The sequence below is a fragment of the Schistocerca nitens genome, chromosome 8 (assembly GCF_023898315.1).
Source record: "Schistocerca nitens isolate TAMUIC-IGC-003100 chromosome 8, iqSchNite1.1, whole genome shotgun sequence".
NCBI lineage: Eukaryota > Metazoa > Arthropoda > Insecta > Orthoptera > Acrididae > Schistocerca > Schistocerca nitens.
In genome coordinates, this window is record NC_064621.1 from 383,912,814 (window position 1) to 383,931,753 (window position 18,940).

At 40.9% G+C, this 18,940-nt stretch overlaps 1 protein-coding gene across 1 annotated transcript in view; it reads right to left on the bottom strand.

The window, feature by feature from the left end:
- Positions 1-18,940, bottom strand: part of LOC126198930 (WD repeat-containing protein 48) — a 154,934-nt gene that overhangs the window by 131,319 nt on the left and 4,675 nt on the right. Inside the window, exon 2 of the mRNA XM_049935567.1 lies at positions 17,652-17,868. Within this exon, the coding sequence (XP_049791524.1) occupies positions 17,652-17,868 (217 nt within the window). The remainder of the gene's footprint in view (positions 1-17,651; positions 17,869-18,940) is intronic.

An 18,940-nucleotide genomic window follows, 5' to 3' on the forward strand; every position in this document is an offset into this window, starting at 1 on the left:
TCACTTCTGGCTCCTGCTTTGAACTACCACTATCCCGCACACCTACAATGATCTTCAAACCTCCCCGACATCTGCTCATAGCTGACAAAACCTGCCTTTCAGATCTGCTACATTTACCCAATCCTCAAAAAGTGTCTCCCACCACCATACAGAATCCAGGACCTAAAGATACCCCAAACACAGTCATGAATCTCTCCTCCGAAAGTTTTAGTGTCACAAAAGTATCAGTCCTTTCCAAAGGCCTCAGCTTTTGCCCTACTCTCAAATTCAATTGTGCAGGACTTGTTAAAGGCCTTCTCTCTTCCTCCCAGTCCCTACAGTGGAAACATTTTTTCGCCACCAACCCTACTAGTTGAACTCAACCAAAGAGCTATGTTAAACCCCGCCTGTCTGTAGGACATTTGGCATAAAAACACATGAATTTAATGTGAATGCAAATGACTTTATATCTTTAATTTCATTTTATTCTTTTTTATTAGATGCTAAGTGATGACAAGTTATTATGTAATTACGTAAATACTATTGGAACACAGTTTATTGTCATGCCGTAACTATCACAGTTATAAATTCAAGACTGGCTCATTAAATTTTCATTACAATGAACAATGAGATAAATCCTAAAAATAATCCTTAAGGTTTTTTTTTTTTTTTTTTTCATTACTGATGGCAATATAGTGTCTGCTGCCCAACAGCCCCAAACAATATAATTACAATATATCCATTTATGTACCCCCCCATGAACCATGGACCTTGCTGTTGGTGGGGAGGCTTGTGTGCCTCAGCGATACAGATAGCCGTACCGTAGGTGCAACCACAACGGAGGGGTATCTGTTGAGAGGCCAGACAAACGTGTGGTTCCTGAAGAGGGGCAGCAGCCTTTTCTGTAGTTGCAGGGGCAACAGTCTGGATGATTGACTGATCTGGCCTTGTAACAATAACCAAAACGGCCTTGCTGTGCTGGTACTGCGAACGGCTGAAAGCAAGGGGAAACTACAGCCATAATTTTTCCCGAGGACATGCAGCTTTACTGTATGATTAAATGATGATGGCGTCCTCTTGGGTAAAATATTCCGGAGGTAAAATAGTCCCCCGTTTGGATCTCCGGGCGGGGACTACTCAAGAGGATGTCGTTATCAGGAGAAAGAAAACTGGCATTCTACGGATCGGAGCGTGGAATGTCAGATCCCTTAATCGGGCAGGTAGGTTAGAAAATTTAAAAAGCGAAATGGATAGGTTAAAGTTAGATATAGTGGGAATTAGTGAAGTTCGGTGGCAGGAGGAACAAGACTTTTGGTCAGGTGATTACAGGGTTCTAAATACAAAATCAAATAGGGGTAATGCAGGAGTAGGTTTAATAATGAATAAAAAAATAGGAGTGCGGGTTAGCTACTACAAACAGCATAGTGAACGCATTATTGTGGCCAAGATAGACACAAAGCCCATGCCTACTACAGTAGTACAAGTTTATATGCCAACTAGCTCTGCAGATGATGAAGAAATTGAAGAAATGTATGATGAAATAAAAGAAATTATTGAGATAGTGAAGGGAGACAAAAATTTAATAGTCATGGGTGACTGGAATTCGAGTGTAGGAAAAGGGAGAGAAGGAAACATAGTAGGTGAATATGGATTGGGGCTAAGAAATGAAAGAGGAAGCCGCCTGGTAGAATTTTGCACAGAGCGTAACTTAATCATAGCTAACACTTTGTTTAAGAATCATGAAAGAAGGTTGTATACATGAAAGAACCCTGGAGATACTAAAAGGTATCAGATAGATTATATAATGGTAAGACAGAGATTTAGGAACAGGTTTTAAATTGTAAGACATTTCCAGGGGCAGATGTGGACTCTGACCACAATCTATTGGTTATGACCTGTAGATTAAAACTGAAGAAACTGCAAAAAGGTGGGAATTTAATGAGATGGGACCTGGATAAACTGAAAGAACCAGACGTTGTACAGAGTTGCAGGGAGAGCATAAGGGAACAATTGACAGGAATGGGGGAAAGAAATACAGTAGAAGAAGAATGGGTAGCTTTGAGGGATGAAGTAGTGAAGGCAGCAGAGGATCAAGTAGGTAAAAAGACGAGGTCTAGTAGAAATCCTTGGGTAACAGAAGAAATATTGAATTTAATTGATGAAAGGAGAAAATATAAAAATGCAGTAAATGAAGCAGGCAAAAAGGAATACAAACGTCTCAAAAATGAGATCGACAGGAAGTGCAAAATGGCTAAGCAGGGATGGCTAGAGGACAAATGTAAGGATGTAGAGGCTTGTCTCACTAGGGGTAAGATAGATACAGCCTACAGGAAAATTAAAGAGACCTTTGGAGAGAAGAGAACGACTTGTATGAATATCAAGAGCTCAGATGGAAACCCAGTTCTAAGCAAGGAAGGGAAAGCAGAAAGGTGGAAGGAGTATATAGAGGGTCTATACAAGGGCGATGTACTCGAGGACAATATTATGGAAATGGAAGAGGATGTAGATGAAGATGAAAAGGGAGATACAATACTGCGTGAAGAGTTTGACAGAGCACTGAAAGACCCGAGTCGAAACAAGGCCCCCGGAGTAGACAACATTCCATTGGAACTACTGATGGCCTTGGGAGAGCCAGTCCTGACAAAACTCTACCATCTGGTAAGCAAGATGTACGAGACAGGCGAAATACCCTCAGACTTCAAGAAGAATATAATAATTCCAATACCAAAGAAAGCAGGTGTTGACAGATGTGAAAATTACCGAACTATCAGTTTAATAAGTCACAGCTGCAAAATACTAACACGAATTCTTTACAGACGAATGGAAAAACTAATAGAAGCCAACCTCGGGGAAGATCAGTTTGGATTCCGTAGAAACACTGGAACACGTGAGGCAATACTGACCTTACGACTTATCTTAGAAGAAAGATTAAGGAAAGGCAAACCTACGTTTCTAGCATTTGTAGACTTAGAGAAAGCTTTTGACAATGTTGACTGGAATACTCTCTTTCAAATTCTAAAGGTGGCAGGGGTAAAATACAGGGGAGAAACCAGATGGCAGTTATAAGAGTCGAGGGACATGAAAGGGAAGCAGTGGTTGGGAAGGGAGTAAGACAGGGTTGTAGCCTCTCCCCGATGTTATTCAATCTGTATATTGAGCAAGCAGTAAAGGAAACAAAAGAAAAAATCGGAGTAGGTATTAAAATTCATGGAGAAGAAATAAAAACTTTGAGGTTCGCCGATGACATTGTAATTCTGTCAGAGACAGCAAAGGACTTGGAAGAGCAGTTGAATGGAATGGACAGTGCCTTGAAAGGAGGATATACGAGGGCAGTTCAATAAGTAATGCAACACATTTTTTTTCTGAAACAGGGGTTGTTTTATTCAGCATTGAAATACACCAGGTTATTCCCCAATCCTTTAGCTACACAACACTATTTTTCAACGTAATCTCCATTCAATGCTACGGCCTTACGCCACCTTGAAATGAGGGCCTGTATGCCTGCACGGTACCATTCCACTGGTCGATGTTGGAGCCAACGTCGTGCTGCATCAATAACTTCTTCATCATCCGCGTAGTGCGTCCCACGGATTGCGTCCTTCATTGGGCCAAACATATGGAAATCCGACGGTGCGAGATCGGGGCTGTAGGGTGCATGAGGAAGAACAGTCCACTGAAGTTTTGTGAGCTCCTCTCGGGTGCGAAGACTTGTGTGAGGTCTTGCGTTGTCATGAAGAAGGAGAAGTTCATTCTGATTTTTGTGCCTACGAACACGCTGAAGTCGTTTCTTCAATTTCTGAAGAGTAGCACAATACACTTCAGAGTTGATCGTTTGACCATGGGGAAAGACATCGAACAGAATAACCCCTTCAGCGTCCCAGAAGACTGTAACCATGACTTTACTGGCTGAGGGTATGGCTTTAAAGTTTTTCTTGGTAGGGGAGTGGGTGTGGCGCCACTCCATTGATTGCCGTTTTGTTTCAGGTTCGAAGTGATGAACCCATGTTTCATCGCCTGTAACAATCTTTGACAAGAAATTGTCACCCTCAGCCACATGACGAGCAAGCAATTCCGCACAGATGGTTCTCCTTTGCTCTTTATGGTGTTCGGTTAGACAACGAGGGACCCAGCGGGAACAAACCTTTGAATATCCCAACTGGTGAACAATTGTGACAGCACTACCAACAGAGATGTGAAGTTGAGCACTGAGTTGTTTGATGGTGATCCGTCAATCATCTCGAACGAGTGTGTTCGCACGCTCCGCCATTGCAGGAGTCACAGCTGTGCACGGCCAGCCCGCACGCGGGAGATCAGACAGTCTTGCTTGACCTTGCGGCGATGAGGACACACGCTTTGCCCAACGACTCACCGTGCTTTTGTCCACTGCCAGATCACCGTAGACATTCTGTAAGCGCCTATGAATATCTGAGATGCCCTGGTTTTCCGCCAAAAGAAACTCTATCACTGCCCGTTGTTTGCAACGCACATCCATTACAGACGCCATTTTAACAGCTCCGTACAGCGCTGCCACCTGTCGGAAGTCAATGAAACTATACGAGACGAAGCGGGAATGTTTGAAAATATTCCACAATTGGCCGAGAAAAAAAATGTGTTGCATTACTTATTGAACTGCCCTCGTAAGATGAACATCAACAAAAGCAAAACGAGGATAATGGAATGTAGTCGAATTAAGTCGGGTGATGCTGATGGAATTAGATTAGGAAATGAGACACTTAAAGTAGTAAAGGAGTTTTGCTATTTGGGGAGCAAAATAATTGATGATGGTCGAAGTAGAGAGGATATAAAATGTAGAGTGGCAATGGCAAGGAAAGCGTTTCTGAAGAAGAGAAATTTGTTAACATCGAGTATAGATTTAAGTGTCAGGAAGTCATTTCTGAAAGTATTTGTATGGAGTGTAGCCATGTATGGAAGTGAAACATGGACGATAAATAGTTTGGACAAGAAGAGAATAGAAGCTTTCGAAATGTGGTGCTACAGAAGAATGCTGAAGATTAGATGGGTAGATCACATAACTAACGAGGAAGTACTGAATAGGATTGGGGAGAAGAGAAGTTTGTGGCACAACTTGACCAGAAGACGGGATCGGTTGGTAGGACATGTTCTGAGGCATCAAGGGATCACCAATTTAGTATTGGAGGGCAGTGTGGAGGGTAAAAATCGTAGAGGGAGACCAAGAGATGAATACACTAAGCAGATTCAGAAGGATGTAGGTTGCAGTAGGTACTGGGAGATGAAGAAGCTTGCACAGGATAGAGTAGCATGGAGAGCTGCATCAAACCAGTCTCAGGACTGAAGACCCCAACCAACAACAACAACAACAACAACAACAACAACAACCACCATTTATGTAATTTCTGTTGTGAATTGCTGACAATCAACATTTTATCTGAAACTTTTAAATCACTGATCTTTTCTTTTGCTATCGGCATTGGCTTGTTATTAATGAGGAGAGTGTCTGTGTCCTTTTCTGGTAAGCGTAGATTGATGTTAGTTCAAGACAGATCAGCTATCATTAATGTAATGAAACAAAAGTATTCAAGATATCAGTGCTATTACCCACTGCTGTATGGAATCAGTATGTTGTTACTATAAGCAAAATCATTTCATATTATGAATAAATAAATAAAAAATTGTTTAATTCTTTGTCCTCATTGTAATCATATAATGACCTATTCATGCTAATGTGTGTTGCCAAAAATAAATTATATCATCTAGTCCTCAAAAGCCAATAAGAGCTAGCAATGAGAATTTTGTCCGATGCTGCCAAAATAACACCGAGGAAAATAGAACCAAAATTATATCATTTTACAGCATAACTAAAATAATTAGAAATCCATAAGTTATTCAACAAATTTTAAGACTATAGTCCTGCAGATATTATTAGATGCACCTGATTATTTGTGGGGTTTAGTTTTGTATACTGGTTAACCTACCATTGTTTAATAGGCTGGGTATTGTTAAAGAGCTATTATAAAATGAAATGAGCTCATTTCTTGTGCTGCATCATTTTTGTGAGAGCCTTGCCACTTTCTGTTTCTGGAACACCAAGAGGTGATGTATTTGAAGCACAAGTGCATTATCAACATTTAGTGTTGTTGGTTTCTTGGTGTATTTACAATCTGTAGCCCCTTATGACAAAGTTTGCTGATTACTGATTTCAGATCCAATAAGATATGAAAATAATGGGTGAAGTACATGATCTGACACCTCAAAAGTTTTCAGAGGTAAAAGCAATGACTGGCACCAATCTGACTTCAAACTGGGAGATTTCTCAAAGACTGTTCAATCAGAATCATCTGTAAGATGTGTAAATAAGAGAACTGATTTTGCCGAGGAATTAGTCCCTCAAAGAAAGAACAGGTGAGACAGAAGACCAATATTTTCACTAATGCCTGAGAGTTCCTTCAAGAAGACAGACCTTGAGTACTGATTTACTTGTACAAAATAAATTAAAATGAAACTGGAACACAGTGACATTATTGCATCGCAAAGAACTGTAAGATGCAAACTTTCAGAAATGAACTTCATGGCTCATAGGACTGCCCACAAGCCAAAATTAGCTGCTGTCATGATGTCTTGCATGGCCAAAGGAGCACAAGCATCAAGATTTGGCTTCTGTAAATTGGTAGCATTAAATTAGGCAGTATTTGTCTTCATACAGTAGTGATAAAATAAATTATCTGAGTTCAAAGTCAATCCTAAAGCAAATCTTAATGGGTTTTTTGTCTTATTCCAGTTTGTTTTAGCGATGGGTCTACATTTGAAATTTTGATAAATAAATCTCAGTTTAACAAGTTAGTTTGTGTGGCCATCCTCCGCAGCAAGCATATAAATACTTGTTTTGCAAATCAAACTGCCTTTTCCTGCTGCTAGTTACTTTATTTATCCCATACGCGTTTCGCCGCCTCCTGTTCCAAGGCATCATCAGTGGAATCTATAACGATACAGTTTTGTTAGTTATAGATTATCAAACAGTTCACTTCACGATTTTTTGTAAAAAAGTAATTACTTACGATTAGCTGATCTGCATTTCCTCACATCTGGTCTGGAGGTTGCACTATCACTTTTATCACTGCTCTATATTCACACCTTTGTGTTCTCACCATCCAGACACAGTTCACCATGTTTCTCACTCTTTTTTGTGGTGGACTATCGTTCTTTTGTCACTCGATACAACTATTTCGTCATACACTTCTTTTCACAGCGTAAATATTGCGACTCCATTACGTGTTTCATCATCTTTGGTACGTTTACCTATTTGTTGCCAACCTAAGGAAGTATATGTTCGTTACTAACTTCTATTTATGATGTTTATACCGTGTGTGAGTCTGTATGTGAGAGAGATGGGGTGGGGGGATAGAGCCGAATTTTTTTTTTATTGGGGGGAGGGGGTGGTGGTTGTTCTAGCTGTTAGCGAGTGGCTGAAAACTTTGGTGACAGCTGTTTTGACTTTTCATTTAAGTATTCTGGAGAGGTGTCATGGATGAGTGAGTGTAAAGATGTTGGGTTCTATTATTATTACATTGTACAGTATTATTGTATCTATCCTTTTTGAAAACATTATTCTATTATTTTATCTATTAGTGTAAATAATGAATTGCTTGGCATGTGTACTTGGTCATTCAACAGGATTTTCCCCTCTGCTTTGGTTTTATGTATGTAGTAATTTTCCTGCATAGTTAGAATGTGCTTTTTATTGTTGATTCTAATTATTCTCATGTCATCTTCTCTAGTGGTTGGTTTGTGGTTATTTTCTCTTAGGTGTTCTGCAAATGTGGAGTGGTTTGTCCCATATTTCCATGCTATCATGCGCTCCTTGTATCTGACATCAAATGTTCTCCCTGTTTGCCCTATGTATGTGCCTTCACAAGTGTTACACTGTAACTGGTATATATGTCTGTTTTTTGTCAGTTTTGGGGTGTATTTTTGTATAGAATTGTCTGTTGTGTAAGCTATGTTTATTCCCTGTCTTTTGAAAATGTTGGTGATTTTATAGGTGAGTTTGTGTTTGTATGTCATTGTGTACCATCTTATGTCTTCTTTCATCTTTTTCTGATTATACTACGTAGTTGTTGTGGGACTGCGTGTTTGTGTTTGGTTCTGTTGTGTTGTTATCTCTGGTTTGGAGCTTTCTGCTTTTATTTTACTCTTAATTTTGTTGTTTAGCTTTGTGACTGTGTTATTATTGTAACCATTATTTTGTGCTATCTGCTTTATTATGTCCAGTTCTTTGTGGTAGCTTTCTTTGGTGAGTGGTACTGTGTTGAAACTATGGAGCATGTGTCGAAGTGCTGCTTGCTTTTGTGCGTGTGGGTGGTTCGAGGATTGGGGAATGATAATGTCCGTTGCTGTGGGTTTACGATAAATATCAAACATATTCTTTTTGTTTTCTTTTTTGATTGTTATATCCAGAAAGTTAATTTGATTGTTCTGTTCTCTTTCAGTTGTGAATTTTATATTTTTATTTATCTTGTTGATGTCAGTATGTAGTTTTTCAATTTTTGTTTGTGGTTCACCTATTAAGCAAAGGATGTCATCCATATACCTGAACCAATATAATATGTTGTATTCTTTTGCTACTATTTTTGTGAAAATGAGCCGTTCAATGTGGTTTACAAAAATATTTGCTAAGGCTCCTGAAACTGGGGACCCTATTGGCAATCCATCTTCTTGTAAATAAAATTCATTGTTCAACTGGAAGTAATTTTGTTCTGTTATGAGCTTTATTAGTGAGCATATTTCCTTAATCTGTTCATCAGGGAGTTGACTATAATTTTTCAGGTTCCCATGTATAATTTCTATTGTTTCTGGTACTGGTATGTTGGAATACATGTTTTCTATATCAAATGAGGGGAGTGTTGCTGGGGATCTTTTATTTGTTTTATTGGCTGTGTAGTGTTTTTAATGGTTCTGTCTTATTGTACTTTGAAATTTTTGTAAGTAATTACTTTTTTTACAAAAAATTGCGAAGTGAACTGTTTGATAATCTATAACTAACAATACTGTATCATTATAGATCCCACTGATGATGCCTTAGAACAGGAGAAGGCAAAACGCCTATGGGATAAATAAAGTAACTAGCAGCAGGAAAAGGCAGTTTGATTTGCAAAACAAGTAAAACTCAGTTTGTAGGAAGGTGCTCTGGTGAACCATATTACCATCCCAACTGTGTTGTGCAGACTGTGAGACATGCCACCAAAGTCATGACATGGTCTGTTATCAGTGACAAAAACAGTTGACGTCTGTACTTGGTTGAGGGAGTAACGTGGAAAAACTATTACAAGGAGGTGTTAAAGAGGAGGCTATTACCTCAAATAAAAGAATGGTTCCCTAAAGGAGAAGAATTTGTGCTTACGCAGGACAGAGCTCCATGTCACATGGCATGATCAGTAAAACCCTTTTTGGAACAAGATCTGCCTTTGAAAAGGGAAGTGGCAAAGGAAACAATCACCACAAAAATTCATCTCACTGAAAAGATCATTCAAGTCTGATATCATTCAAGGATGCAGGACACCGCACAAGCCTGTATTAACAATATACTAAGGCGAGTTGAAGCATTAATAGCTGCTAAAAGTGGTGTGACAAAGTATTAAGAAGTTAGGCCTAGTTCCACTAACTGGACATTTTTTTTTTAAAAAAACAATGACAATTAATATTAAAACTGTATGGTTTATCAGTTATCAATAATCTGTAAAATTTAAAGAAATTAAATCACTTCATTTAGACAGATCAAAATAGTCTTTGCAGTATTTTGTATCTCCTAAACACACATTGAATTAAAAATTCAAGGTGTGTCTAACTATGTGGCAAGAGTCTGTTAATTGTTAGAATAGTAGATCTATCAAGTTTCCTTCAGTATCTTGTAGCAAAAATGGAGTAGTCTCTGTTTTCAAAACATTCAGAATGGTACAATTAAACCACGGCGAGTTTTTGCCTTATTTTATTACTTTACTGGGAACTTCCTTATCCAGAGCACATTCATAAAGTCTTTCAGCTTTACCCACAAATGTGTCAAATTAGAACCAAATGGTCCCAGTACACCCTTTAAACAAGTTTTTTGTGACTACCAGTTCGATCATCTGCTTTCTTGATAATCTTTTTTGCCTTTGGTGACTAGTGTCCCTGTAATACCATCTTGGTTGCTAACTTCTATATCTCACCTTCTCCAATTACACCGTGCAGCTGATTAGAGAGTTGCATAAATAGGATTTACCCCAGGGGAACACTTTACTGGACTTGCACAGAACTCCATCGAACAGAACACTGTAAAACTGCATACAGTAGCAGTCATTGCCATCATGATTACTCACGATGGCCAATCTAACAACACTCACAAATGTGCACATCAACTATGCATGAACAATGTTTAACTCAATGTGGCTCACAGGGATAGCCATGTTGCCAAACTTTCTGTACATCACCAGCAAGATGTATACCACAATACCAGCTATCATCAAAACACTGGCCACTATCTTTGTTATCAAGAACACACTACCTACTATTATCACAGTTAGTGCTACCCGCCTCCACATTTCACCTCAATTTAAATTCTTTTCTTGTGGAATAGTACTCTACACTGCTACATTTGATGTGACTATAAACTCTGAAATCTGATAGTGCCTGCCACATGGGTCGCTTTTAGGATCCTCCATTCACCACCCCCTCCTCCCCTGTGACCTCCAGAGGCAACCACCTTCTCAAGCAGGGATACTTACATTTGGTCACATATTCAGGTGGACTCAGGTACTGTCATTGGTGAACAGGGGTAACATAGCTTCCCAGCTATGGCCTAAGTCATAAGTCACACATCAGCAAAATCAGCTCAGACCATGACATCTCACATGCTTGGATAGATCCTAGACACCAGCATTAAGAGGGGCAAGGAATAGAACTGATATGCCACCAGAATCAAGTAAGGCCATGGCAACTGAAGGACATATTTCTACCATCCATAAGATAAAACTGTAGCACAGGCAATGTGTGCAGCATTCCATTACAATTCCCACTCACTCCCCCTCCTCCCCCCCCCTCCCCCTTCCCATCACCTACATGCTACCATATGAATCTACTACCTGCTGCAGCCACTATATCTCCTATCATGCCTCTGGACCACAAGAATTCATAGGACCACGTACAGACACCAACTAAGATGTTACCATTTGACTTGCACCTCCAGTCTAATGGAGGAGTGGTACCATTGTGTGGATCACTTTTGGTGTCACAAAATCAAATCTACACCAACAGACAACTCTTGTCTCATACCAAACAGCATCCACTGGAAGGGATTTCAGCAACAAGTCCACACTTCATTCCAGATGCTACCATCCCCATGAGTACATTGAAGGGGGATTTAATATTCCTGATAGGCAACAACACAACTGATACGGCAATAATTGACTCACACTGAGAATACACAGAAACAACAGAATGAGTGGTGAACTAACAGTACAGCCAATAGGAAAAAAAAGTATGGCACAGTTTCTATTCTGATGTATATGGGTTTTTGAGTCTGTACTAATTGGTCATGGCTTTAACCGCATGTTGTTTTAATAATCATGAATGTTTAACTCGGCACAAGAATGAGGTCAACAGAAAGTTGCAATTCCACCCATTTGCTTTGATCTGTGACATAACTGTTTATTTTGTTTTGTCATACGCACCAATGTCAGAACCTCAGAACACTAATACGAAAAAGGAGTTAAAAACAATTATATGTCAAGCCCAATCAATGGAAGGAAAGAGCTAAAAACAAGGACTACCTCTTGGAGAAAGATCCACAAAATACGCTGTAGAGACGATGGAGGTTCCGAACTAAAGATTAAATGTCAATTCACCATATTGCTATGACAGGTAAAAAGTAAAACGTGGGCAACAGCCTATGCGTCGTTTGCTAAAATTGCCGATAACTCAGGCAGCAAAATGCATTAGAACGTAAGTGGTAAAAAAAAGGGCAATCTGTCAGGAAATGGTAAACCATGAAAGGCTGATGACAATGAGCACAAAGTGGTGGAGGATCACCACGTAACACATGGCGATGGCTAAAATGAGTGTTCAGTACACAACCTAGCTAAAATCATCTCCTCATGGCAAAGGAGCCGAAAGGAGGTCAACCAAGCCACAGGGAGAGGTTGTTCCCATGAAGAGAACACCAGTGGTAATGCCAAAGGGACATCACCTGCTGACAGATGGCAACACAGAGATCATTGGAAAAAATGGAAGAACTAGTGGCCCGAGGCAGGACAACTGCAGCCTATGCAGCACTATCAGCTGCCTTGTTTTCCGTCAGACTGATGTGACCAGAGACCCACATAAATGTAAAAGTGCCTCCCTCAGGAGTGAGAAGGTGGAAGCTTTTTGGGCCCACTAACTAAGGGATGGACTGTGTACAGCACACACAGGCTCTGAAGGACACCGAGAGAATCGGAGCATATGACCCAATTGAAAGCCTGTGTTGTCGAATGTACTGCATGGTCTGATGCAGGGCAAAGAATTCCGCTGTAAACAGTGAGTGGTGTTCCTGAAGCCGGTAATGAAAAGTGTCGGTACCAATGAGAAGGCACACCAGACACAATGGTCAGTCCGAGAGCCATCAGTGTACACAAAGAAAGGTTGAGAAACTTACACTGATAGATCAAACCTGGAGTAATTTCCTTAGGAAGAGAATTAAGTCCAAGGTGAACACGGGCCGGCCGCCGCGCGAAGCCTAGGTAGTGAAGGGTTGACACCCATGAAGAAAGTGTCAGATAGCGTGAAGTTAAGCTGCTGCAGCAATAACCAACAGAGAACTCCAGGAGGTAACACAGAAGAGGGATGCACCCCATACTGGCAGTCAGAGTCATTGAAGAAGGAGGCATAAGATGGGTGACCGGGCATTGCAGGCAAATGGCAGGCGTATCAACTGAGCATAACATCACACTGGTACAACAGCAACAGTTCGGCAGTGGAGACTTTCAACCAGGCTAGTGTAAAACGTGCCAGTGGTGAAACGGATTCCACGATGGTGGACTGTATTTCGATAGCGTAAGGTGGATGGACATGCAGATTCATAATGAAACAGTCATAGTCTAGCTTCGAACAGACAAGGGATTGGTACAAACAGAGAAGGGTGGTCCGATATGCTCCCCAGGAAGTAGTGTTTAGGACATGTAGGACACTGAGGGACAGGGTACAGCAGGTTGCCAGGTAAGACTGGTGGGAGGACCAAGAAAGTTTCCTATCAAGCACAAGCCCCGTTTCAGCAAACAGAAGAGCAATAGGCCCAAGATGTACAGATGGTGGAAGAAACCCATTCCACTGCCAGAAATTCACACAAGAAGTTTTGTCAGTGGAAAAGTGAAAGTCATTGTCCATGCTACATGAGTAAACATGATCGAGACATTGCTGAAGATGCCGCTCTAAGACACAAGTCCATGGAGAACTGCAACAGATTGCAAAATTGTCGGAGACCCCCGGCAGGAGACAGGCGATAATAAGGTTAATAGCTATAGCAAAGAGGATGACGCTCAGGACGGAGCACTGAGGCACCCAGTTCTCCTGGGTAAAATTCTCCGTCAAGGCAGAACTCACACATACCCTGAAAACTCTTGTCTTTTAAAAATTCCTGAAGGAAACATGGCAGGCGGCCTTGGAAGCCCCACATGTAGAGAGTAAAGAAGATACCAGTCCTTTGGCAGGTATTGTAGGCCTTCTCCAAGTCAAAAAACATGGCCACAGACTGATATGCCCACAGAGAACCATTCATGACATGGGTTGACAAAGTGACAAGATGGTCAAATGCAGAATGACACACTCAAAACGCACATTGTGCAGTGGTTAGTCAAGTCTGAGACTCAAGCCAACATATCTGCTGGACATGAATAATATGTTCCACCACCTCGCCAACACAGCTAGTGAGAGAAGTGAGGCGGTAGCTAGAAGGAAGTTACTTGTCCTTACCAGGCTTAGGTACGGGTATGACAGTGGCTTCACCCAATGCCTGGGAAACTTGCCCTCCACCCAGATGCAATTATATGTATGAAGGAGACAGTGCTTGCCTGCAATAGACTGCAACATCTGAATGTGAACATCATCCGGCTCTGGGGCGGAAGATCAGGATGAAGTGAGAGAAAGATCTAGCTTCCTCATAGTAAAGGTGCCATTGTAGCGTTCACAATTCTGAGACGCGAAGGGTATCGCTCGAGCCTCCTCCACTCTTTTCTGATGGAGAAAGGCAGGGTGATAGTGGGTGGATTTCGAAATCTCTGCAAAATAGTGGCCTAAGGTGTTGGAGATAGTAATGAGGTCCACAATGACATCATCTGCTACAGTCAGGCCAGAAATTAGGGGATGGATTTTGGCCCCAGAGAGCTGCTGGAGGTTGGCCCACATGATGGAAGAGGGAGTGGAAATGTTAAAAGAACTAATAAATGGAATCCAGCTAACTTTTTTGCTATCCTGAAAAATGCGACAACAAACACTGCACTCGCATCCATTTACAACAAATTCAGTTCGGAATCATAGGATGACTGAGAAACGTGGAGAGCACATCTCCCAACATGAACTGCATCACGGCATGTCTCAGTCCACCAACATTTGTTGGTTTCCAAGGACAAAGTCTCATTACGTAGATGAGAGCAAGATTTCACAGGGTCAGCAATCTCACCCACACCTTTATGAATAGTAAATGGATTAACCATAGAAAAAGGTCTGACCCTCCTCAGTATGTGATATCACGAGGAACAAAGGTGAGACTGGGAGACTCTTCGAACCTTTAGTCTCTTTCCATACACATTTAGTAGACAGAGATTGAGATGAAGGTAAGTGGCTCATTACAAAAAAATGCTCCACGATTGCCAACGTCTCCGATGGCACACTCCTTCCAACTGGGGGCCCCTCAGAGAGAGAGGAGAAGGGGGGCTCATCCACCTTAGATGATAGGTCACACCTCCCGAACTTCTGACAGAGGGACCAACTGGAAATTTGGGAAGGTCACAGCTCAGGCATTCACCACTCTATGGGCCTGTCCTGTACCAGGGGGGTACATGTAAACCCAGCCTGTCAACCTGGGGCTGGGAATTATGCATTAGCCAGTCACTTGTTGTGCATAAAGTCGTGTGGGCTGGCCTTCAGCAGTGCACAGGGAGGAAGAAGAAACATAGAGGAACCTCAAACACTGAAGTGGAGGACTGGTGTGAGGCGGAAAACAAAGAAAGACAAGAGAGATGAGGGTGTTGTTCTGATGTCTGGCTAATAAAACCTCAGAACACATTACCAAAAACATGCTAGACAAGTTTCCCAATGAAGATGAGAAAGGATAGCAGAAGTATAGACACACAGCATGGAAAGGGAAGAGGTGCTGCAAAGGCTGGGGCCCTGTGGTAGCCAAGCACGTACTCACCAAAGAGTGGTGGGCCACCTGGGGTGTGACATAATGATGTGCTGTGTGATGTCATGGTGCCAGTGTGTTTTTTATTCACATGATGATGCAGATAATGTGTTTCAGCATTTGGAGGTGCTCTCTTGTGCTGGATGTTTGTTCCAAAGTTGTTTTTTTAGGTATGTTAGCGAATCATTTGACATTGTGAGATGACTTGATCAGATTGTTATTGGCGAGTTTGCGCCAGTTTGCAAGCGAGCTATTTAAATTTTGCATATCACGGCTGATGGGTTTGTTTTTGCATTTGGGTTTGTTAGTGTCACTGTTTCTCATGATTGGAGATTTAAAATTATTATTCTTTTTTTTCAGTCATGGGTAAGACACAGAAATTTACAAGTAGGTCATGGCTTGTTGCAATGTGGGCAAAGATTTATTTTTTACTGCAGTATGTGTGGTACGTTAAGTTTGTTTATAGCTGTTTGTGCACATCGAAATTGGTGATGGTGGACGTTTTCAAGACTTTCACATTGCGATTGGTAGGTATCGTGGGTTTACACGAAATTTACAAATGTCGGTTAGGTTAAGTTTTTTATTTTAGTTCTGCAAGTGAATTTTCATTTGTTGTACTGTGGATTTTGTTTTCTACAGGCAGGGTAAGTGAAGGTTTGGAGAATGGATTCAAGTGTGTCAGTAACAGGTTTTGGAGTAGTGTATGGGTTCATAGTATCAAGAACTTCATTTGAACTATATAGGTCAAATTTTATTTGCAATACCGCATTTTCGAGTAGTGTGTTTGTTACTGGTATCATGATCTTTGCTTGAGCTTTATAGGTCAAGCCAAAATTATGATACCAATGGTTTTCACTTTTGCATTTTTTTTTTTTTTTTTTTTTTTGGCTATGCTAAATATTAATAATTTTGCATGTTTGATTTTAGGATTAATATTTAATTTGTAATGGTAGTGTTATCCTTAGTGTCATATATTTAGCGTTTCGCGGCCCAAAACCCTCTACTTCCCACAGCTGTCCTGTTAGTTTCATTGTTTAGCTGTGGTTAAATATTTCCAGTGTTATTTATGTTTGTTCATGGGTGTGATTAGTGACGTCACAGTTGCCATATTGCATACACTAGAAATCCTAGTGTCACCATCTTGATGACATCACAGAACAAATCAGACAGGCAGAATTGCAACTTTCAGTTTTGCCCAATAATAAGCAACTCCAGAATGAGATTTTCACTCTGCAGCGGAGTGTGTGCTGATACGAAACTTCCTGGCAGATTAAAACTGTGTGCTGGACCGAGACTCGAACTTGGGACCTTGGCCTTTCATGAGTAAGTGCTCTACCAACTGAGCTACCCAAGCACAACTCACGCCCCGCCCTCACAGCTTTACTTCCGCCAGTACCTCGTCTCGTACTTTCCAAACTTCACAGAAGCTCTCCTGCGAACCTTGCAGAACTAGCACTCCTGGAAGAAAGGATATTGTGGAGACATGGCTTAGCCACAGCATGGGGGATGTTTCCAGAATGAGATTTTCACTCTGCAGCAGAGTGTGCACTGATATGAAATTTCCTGGCATATTAAAACTGAGTGCCGGACCGAGACTCGAACTTGGGACCTCTGCCTTTCGCTGGCAAGTGTTCTACCAACTGACTCACGCCCCGTCCTCACAGTTCGAGTCTTGGTCCGGCACACAGTTTTAATCTGCCAGGAAGTTTCAATAAGCAACTCATTCCTAGGTTCCAGTCAATATGAGGTACCACAATTATCTAGCAAAACACTTCGGTTATGTTTTATTTTTCACAAGTTTCCAGATTTTTAAAGAACAATAAAAATAATGCCTTTCAGATATAAATCAATATGTTAATGGAAAAAAAACAGCAATTTTATCTTTCATTAAAATTCATGAGCGACAAGAAAAATGTGATGGTTCCCTCTACTCTTCTGTTGATCTACTAAAAGAAATTTTATATTTCCACTATTGCCACAATAATTCTGGATTTGTGTCAACAATGAGGCCTCTTCATAGGCTTCATCACTTCTGCAGTTCCTGTAATCCATTATGGGACCTAGTGACTCTTTAAACATAATTGTTGGCATTAAGAACAACAACCATCAACAATACTATTTATTTACAAGAATACAATTTTTAAAAATTTCCCTCTTTTCTGTATTCAACCACTCAGACAAAAACAATGTGAAGACTGTTCAATTTTAAGTTTCATCAATTTAATGAGGAAAAGTATTGTACAGTAGTCAATTCATTTAATATTAACATCTTTTTTAAAATACTTACAGTTTTTTCCTCCACAACAAAGAACAACGTCATTGACCCAATCTGTATGATGTTCCATTGATTGTAGATATGGATCCTTCATGTTACGACAGTTCCAAATACGCACAATGGAGTCACGACCAGCAGAGTACAACCGCTGGAGATGCGGGTCATATTGTAAGGAATTAACTCCTGCCCTGTGCCTTTTTTCTATTTCATCTCGTATCACGAAAGATACCTAAAACAAATTATCATCAGAGAACACCAAGTAACTAAATGTGATTTCATATTTATTTAGCAACATTTCATTATTAACACATACACTGAACTCAATGAAGTCTTAGTTATCCATCAGACTACTAGACTGAAATTATTCAGTTATGATCTGTTCCAGATTCTGGGAAAACAAGGTGCAAGAACAGGCCACCACTCACCATACACAAGAAGGATCAACCACTAGGTACACAAAAGAAAATACCTCCCTTACATGGTAACATTCTACTTCTCTGCACTTTCTGAGCTGCACCCAAGCAGGCTAAAGCTGTGCCTTTATAGGTATCTGCCACACTGACATAATGTCTTTGGCCTCGTGTGCAGTAACCATAGCTCAGGCTTCCCTCTAGGTGCCAGCGACTTAGTGTTTAATGAGGATAAAAGGCTCACACATTAGCTACAGCAAGGAAGTTGGTTGAGTACCCCACTGCAGTACTGCAACTTGTGGGTGACATTTTTCTGGCAGCTCCATGTAACAGCAGAGAGACTCACTTTGGCAGGTGGGTCCAATTGGAGGTAGACATGGTGGCCATTAATGGGGTGGAAACGCAATTGGAACTGGCTGTTTGCTTCCTGCTTGGGCAGCGGTGAGTTGTGTGTTACAGCCAGAATCTTTGAATACGCTGCCTTACCCAGTGACCAGGAGGCTTGTGGTGGTTTTAATGTCATCCAGGTGCAACGCAGAAACATGGTGAGCATATGCATTTGAAACCATCGGGTGCTGGGGAACGGAACTTTGGAAAATCCCTGTGTTCTGCCATAAGGAATCACCATCCTGTTATCGAGACACATTGCGCTATAGTACAGTGTGGTCCCAACCTGTGTGGAAGCATTTATTATGGTCTGTTCTCGTAATCAACAAGTATGTTACTTCTTGTTAATTTTTCATAAAGTTCTGCCTCACATTTGGATGTGTGTTGTCTTATTATCAATGTACATGCAGAAGGCTGGCAGCACTTTACCACTCACCAACCTAGCTCCCTACCATTTAACTTTCCTTTTCTCATCCTCCACCTCAATGTACATAATGCCAATGA